Source organism: Engraulis encrasicolus, chromosome 23 (assembly GCF_034702125.1).
Source record: "Engraulis encrasicolus isolate BLACKSEA-1 chromosome 23, IST_EnEncr_1.0, whole genome shotgun sequence".
Taxonomy (NCBI): Eukaryota; Metazoa; Chordata; class Actinopteri; order Clupeiformes; family Engraulidae; genus Engraulis; species Engraulis encrasicolus.
In genome coordinates this window covers 2,217,953-2,223,865 of record NC_085879.1, presented here as the reverse complement: position 1 = coordinate 2,223,865, position 5,913 = coordinate 2,217,953, and the positions used below count along the sequence as shown (strand labels likewise).

Genomic DNA, 5,913 nt, shown 5'->3' with positions numbered 1-5,913 from the left:
GATCACTTGGCTGTCCTCAACGTACGGTTGTTTACTGTGTGTGCATGTTTGCATGCTTATGAAGAAGATTTGTCAAAATTAGCTGGTTTCTGCATAGAGTTACTACCTTATTTAATGCAGCCTTGGGTTTGTTACACTCCTCTGTGTGTGTGTGTGTGTGTGTGTGTGTGTGTGTGTGTGTGTGTGTGTGTGTGTGTGTGTGTGTGTGTGTGTGTGTGTGTGTGTGTGTGTGTGTGTGTGTGTGTGTGTGTGTGTGTTTGTTTGTCGTACACAGGTTTCGATAAGAGCATCTTCTTTGTGTCTTATGGCCTGTTAATAACCTGACTGCTGGCAGTCAGCCCATCCCCAGTCGGACACAACTATTATCACAAAGACAAATGGCTTTGTGTAGCTGAGAATAAACGAACCTTATTTTACTGATATAGGCCTCGCATATATCTATTTTTTTCATTTACAGTATAACTCTGCCTGTGTATGTTAATAAACGTTGTGATATTTCAGAAAGAGCTACTGCTGAGGCCGTCTAGAAAGGCCTTCTCGTTCAACTCTCCCAGCAGACTGTCAGCAGTTACGGCAAATAATGTCTGCTGTCTACTCCTCTCATATGCTTACTGGTGTTACAGAGTCCCTGGAGAGAACAGAAAGCGTTTCTCTGTCTCTCTGACTCAGTCTGTCTCTGTCCCTGTCTCTCTGACTCAGTCTCTCTCTCTCTCTCTCTCTCTCTCTCTCTCTCTCTCTCTCTCTCTCTCTCTCTCTCTCTCTCTCTCTCTCTCTCTTTCTCTCTCTCGACTAGTATGTCTATCTACCTGTCGCTCATTTTCACAGTGACTTCATCTCTCCATCTCTCCTGGAGTCACTCTCCCTTATCTCTGGCGCACGTATGTGCCCTTTTCCAAACCCCCGCTTGTCCTCGGGTTGAAGCGGATCTCGCATTCAGAGCCACAGGTGTGCATTGAACGACCAGCATCCTCCAGAGATGATGCAGAACATCAGCTCACGTTTTTTTTATTATGATTTCAATTAGATGCATCGCATGGTGCAGGCATCGGTTGCCGTCATCGTCATCAGATAAAAACACCAGGCAACCAAGTGCTAGGATTGGTTTGTTGGTGTGACAAACAGCATGTGGAAGAGTGGCTGTACAAACATTTAAACCCCGTAATTTGTCAATTTTTCGCTCGTTCCCTGTGATATGCATGAACATACTTTTTTCACATGTACGGATACACTGTAGCACACAAAAGGATATTTTGCTTCGTGCCAAGTGCTGGGATTGTTGCCTCCAGGTATTTTTCTTTTTTGGAAGGAAGAATAAGTGGCCATTTTGTGTTTGTTTTGTAAGATGTGTATTGTTTTGGGGCCGTTTTAATATCACATCTCAGCTTAGCTTAGCTTCCTGTTTCTTGGCCCTCGAGTTGGGCCACAAGCCTTGGATACTAGACTAGCCCTGTCTGCATGTGTATGTGCAGTGGGTACGGGTGGTAGATGACCGGAGACTGGCCGTTGGCGATGTAGTAGTTGCTGAAGTTGTGGTCGGTCATGTATGGAGCGGGCTGGTAGAAGCAGGTGACATTGTTGGTGTTGGGGATGATGTTTTGCTCCCCGAGGACCTTGAGGGCCAGGATGGTGATCATGTTGAGGGTCTGCCTACGCTCGTGCCCCATGAGGCACACGGTGCTCTCATCGACCACCCGGCGAAGCGTCATCAGGTAGTCATACTTGCTCTTTTCCTCTCCGATGAAGTGGTTGCGCAGGTAGGACTCGATCTTGCGCTGCTGCTCGTTCACATCGGGGAAGTCGATGAAGAAGCGTGAGCACATGTAGCGCTCCAGCGTCTTGATCTCGGTCTCGCTGGCCGGCTTGAACTCGCGGACCAGCAGGTTGCTGTATTTCAGCAGCCCGCCGCCGCGGATCTCCTCCGGGTTTCGTGTGGCTATCAGGCGGTAGCGTAAGTGGTCCATGGCTTGCTCAAAGTCCCCGTACATGCTCTCTGCCACCACTGTGACTTTGGGCACCTCCCGAGCAGGCGGAGGGATTTGAGGAGGTGGAGGAGGAGGAGGCAGAGGGGGAATAGACAGAGAAGACGAAAACAGAGGAGGGCTTCCCATTACCATGGCGACAGGGTCAGAGGGTGGAGACCATGTGGTGACCTCCACAGTTTCCATTGGTATCTCCACTAGGGTTGGAGGCATGACCACGAAGGGGTTGACTGGGGAGGGCATGGCTGCCCCTGCAGCCTTACAGACACATTGTGGGGGATTTGCCTGAGCAATCATGTCCATGTGCAACTGTGTGCAGCTGACGTCTGACACTATGGAAGGCATCTCTGCTGGTTCAGGAGAATCAATTTGTGAAGAAGAGCTCGACGCCTCATTTTCATGACCTGATAGGTGAGGTTCTGACACGTCCCGTGCGGGATCCCTGTCAGTGTCACATGTGACAATGGGCACATTGTTTGCCTGTTGACACGAAAGCCCAGCTTGTAGCCTGGACTCTTCAACAGGAGTTGGCTGCTTTACCTGGGCAGGTAGAGGGTCAGAGTTGAGGGCAGGGGTTGTGGGTTCTTCCATGTGGACAAGAGGCTGAGAGTTAACCTGAATAATCGGCGTGTCTGGCAGCAGTGTCTCTATGAGCAACGGCTCTGTCTGTGTGTTTTGGTCCCTGTGGAGGCCGGGCGGTCGTTCGGCTGCTGCTGCCGCCGCCACCGTCACTTGTGTGTGTGTTTGCACTTGCGTGTGTGAGTGTGACAGCACTTCTTGTTGTGTGTGTGTGCACATGCTGGACGATGAGTCATTCGTCTGAGTCTGGCAGGGCGGTGGACATTTCTCCTCCTGCTCCCTCTCCTGGGGTGTGGAGCGGGTCTCCTCAGGGGTGGCAGCTGACAAGGAGGGGGCGGACAGTTCTGGCGAGGGGGTTGGTGGGAGACAACATGCCTCTGTCACAGGAGGGGAACAGCAGGGGGATTCACGTGAGCAGTTTGACACGCGTCCCGACTCCACTTGCATAGGGGCACACTCTGCGGGATCTATTTTGGGCGGGCACAGCAGCTTACTCTGTGGGGCCGCTAAGGGAGATTGCAGCGCTGCTGGTGACCTGGCTGTGGGTTTCTCACACACTGCTCTCGAGGCCGGTGGCGTGCTCGTGACTTTCTTGGACATCTTCCGCGGTGGCTTGGGTGACGAGTGCTTCAAGACGACCATCTGGGAGCTCCTGGTGTTCTTCTTAGCAGGGGGCGGCAACGGGTATTCGTGGTATGAGTCCACTGCCGTTACTAGGTCGCCGTCCACCTGCGTCGTTGTCATAACGAAGGGACAGAGCGACGGCGGAGAGGAGGGTGTGGGCAGTGGAGAGGACAGTGGGGGTGCAACGGACAGGGCGGGCATGTGTGCTTGCACGGCATTGTTAGCCTTCACGCTCTCCTCCTCATCCACCTCCATCGGTTCGCACACGATAGCGGAATATGTTGGAATCCATTCTTCGGGGGCGCTGGCAACCCTCTCCGTGTGGTTGCCGTTCTCTCCGTTTATCTGTGTGGCAAACAGGAGAGCCTTTGAGTCCTTTTGTTGCTGTCTCCCCTTTCTCTCCTTCGGGGCTGCCCTGCTTTGTTTGTTTGTGCCCCTCTCAGCGGCGGCGGGGGCTATCTCCGACCTGTCAGGACTCTGTTTGTAGTCGTGAGGCTGTGTATGTGCCTCCTCCTCCATGGGGACTGCCGCAGTCTGACTGGACCTCGGGTGCTCCCCCGTGACATCTCCCGCTGTCTCAGCCTCCTGCTGCTGCTCAGGCTGCTGTGCATCTATTTCAACCCTCACCTCCACCTCCACCCCCAGCTCCACCTCCACCGCCACTTCCTCCTCCTTGCAACAAGCCTCAGGCAATTCGGAGTGTGCTTGCGAGATAGAGCCCGAGGCATCGCCATCCTCCTGGAGAGTCTTGGCCTCTGACAGGGAGGTGGCATCACTTATGCCTTTGTTTGCTACCGCCTCCGGCTCTGTGTGTGTGGCTGAAGGGGAAGTTGTCTGCGAGTCTGTTTCATGTTGAGCCTGTGAGATTGTGTCTGAGTCTCTGCTGGCTGGTGAGTGTACTACTTCCGTGAGGGTTGTCCCAGTGAAGGGGGCTTCATTCTGGAATGTCGATGAGGAGATGTCATCGGTGTAAGTGGTGGCGGTAGTGGCTGCATAAGCATCTGCAGCAGCGGCGGCGGCCGCAGCAGAAGCATCAGCAACCCTCTGGGCCTCCTGGGCCGCCTGCCTCTGCTCCGCCTCCAGGTACGACTCCAGCATGCGGTCCAGAATAATCTGGAAGGAGTCGACGCTGAACTCGAACTGGCGACGCAGCGAGTTGACAAACTTGAGCTCCACGTTCTTGCCGCTGTTGTTGGAGAGCGAGATGAGGCTCCAGCGGTCGTGCTCGGTGAAGACCTTCACCATCTTCTGCACGTAGGCCTCCTTCATGGTCAGGGCTGTGATCTTGTCCTTGTTGACGCCCTGAGGCAGGAAGTCCAGCAGGCAGCTCAGCACCACCTCCTTGATGATCTGGAAGTCCTCCTGCTTGGGCAGCTCCACACCAAATATGATGTCCAGGTCCTTGTAGCTGGTGCCATTCTCTTTCACCAGCACGTGGCTGGCCGTCGAGCCGTTGAGGCGCACGTCGCGCACCTTGATCTCCTTGGCGACCAGTTTGTCGCGCACCACATGGATGATGTCCTTGGGTTTGACCTCCAGCGTGGGGAAGTTGCCACGGCCATGGATGGGGATGACCTCGGTCAGGACCTGAATTATACAGAGCACACACACAAAAAAATTGTCAGACATCTGTCAACTAGGTTAACCCTTGCAGATCCTCTGTTATAATCTGACCAAATTACCAAAATGGTAATGGCCATGTCATAATCTGTTTCTTAAGATGCTCGGTAATGTCATAGCAATATTGTTATGCTATATAGCAAATAGGGAATGTGAGTTGAATGGCATAAAATTGTAAACATATACGGTAATCAATGTATATCAATGTATAATGTAAAAAACAGACATGCTTGCGAATAACTATTTCACACAAGTCATCTTCTTGCACTACAAAAATAAACATTAATGACAGAGGGATATAAGGGAAGGAAAAGGATAACGAGACAAATCTAATGTGTGGGTGTGTGCGTGTGTGTGTCTGTGTGTGTGTGCGTGTGCGTCTGCGTCTGCGTCTGCGCACGCGCGCGCGTGTGTGTGTTTGTTTGTTTAATATCTCACCTGGTCCAGCGTCTCCAATTGTTCCTGTGTGAGGTTGTGGAAGCGACGCTGGTCAGTCTTTGAGTCTGTCATGGCGTCTCTGCAAGGCACATTGACGATGTATGACAAAGGGAGGGACGTAGCAGAAAAATGGGTCCAAAGAGAGATAGACAGAATAAAAGAAAGAATGCAAAAAGAGATAGAGAGATTAAAGACAGGAATTGATTTGAGGAGGATGAGGGAGGGGAGGGCATGGGAAAGTCAGAGAAGTTTGAAAAGAGAATGTTTTGGAAAAAATAGACTACGATAGGGGAAAGAAATGTAAAAGGGATGGGAAGCAGTTCGAAAATGTGAGAGATGAAATATATAGAAGAGATAAGGGGAGTGAAGGGGAAAAAAGAAAGAGAAATCATTAGAAAACTGTCACTGCAATACACACACGGCCACTGCTGTCCTCCTCCCCCTCCTCCTCCCTCAGTGCAAGTTTTATGGGGGCTCAGTGTCCTGTTGCTACGAGGCTTTTAAAAGCAGGAGACATTGACACTGTTCAAACAAAAACCACAGCCGCACACACAACATCCTCTTTCGTCAGCCAACTGAAGTCAGCATCCCAGCGTCTGCCTCTTATCCGACTCTCTCAAAGGGGCTTTATTGTACTTCAAATGGCCTACCTGCTCACCAGTACACCTCCCTC

The 5,913-nt window shown here is 51.8% G+C and overlaps 1 protein-coding gene across 1 annotated transcript; it reads right to left on the bottom strand.

Annotated features, from left to right (window-relative positions):
* Positions 1–1,006: 1,006 nt before the first annotated feature.
* On the bottom strand, positions 1,007–5,312 carry LOC134439708 (terminal nucleotidyltransferase 5C-like). The gene is made up of 3 exons (XM_063189618.1): positions 5,241–5,312; positions 4,224–4,769; positions 1,007–2,015 (listed from the first exon to the last, which is right to left on the bottom strand). The coding sequence occupies exons 1-3, from the start codon at positions 5,310–5,312 to the stop codon at positions 1,437–1,439; spliced, it is 1,197 nt and encodes a 398-aa protein (XP_063045688.1). The 3' UTR covers positions 1,007–1,436.
* Positions 5,313–5,913: the final 601 nt, after the last annotated feature.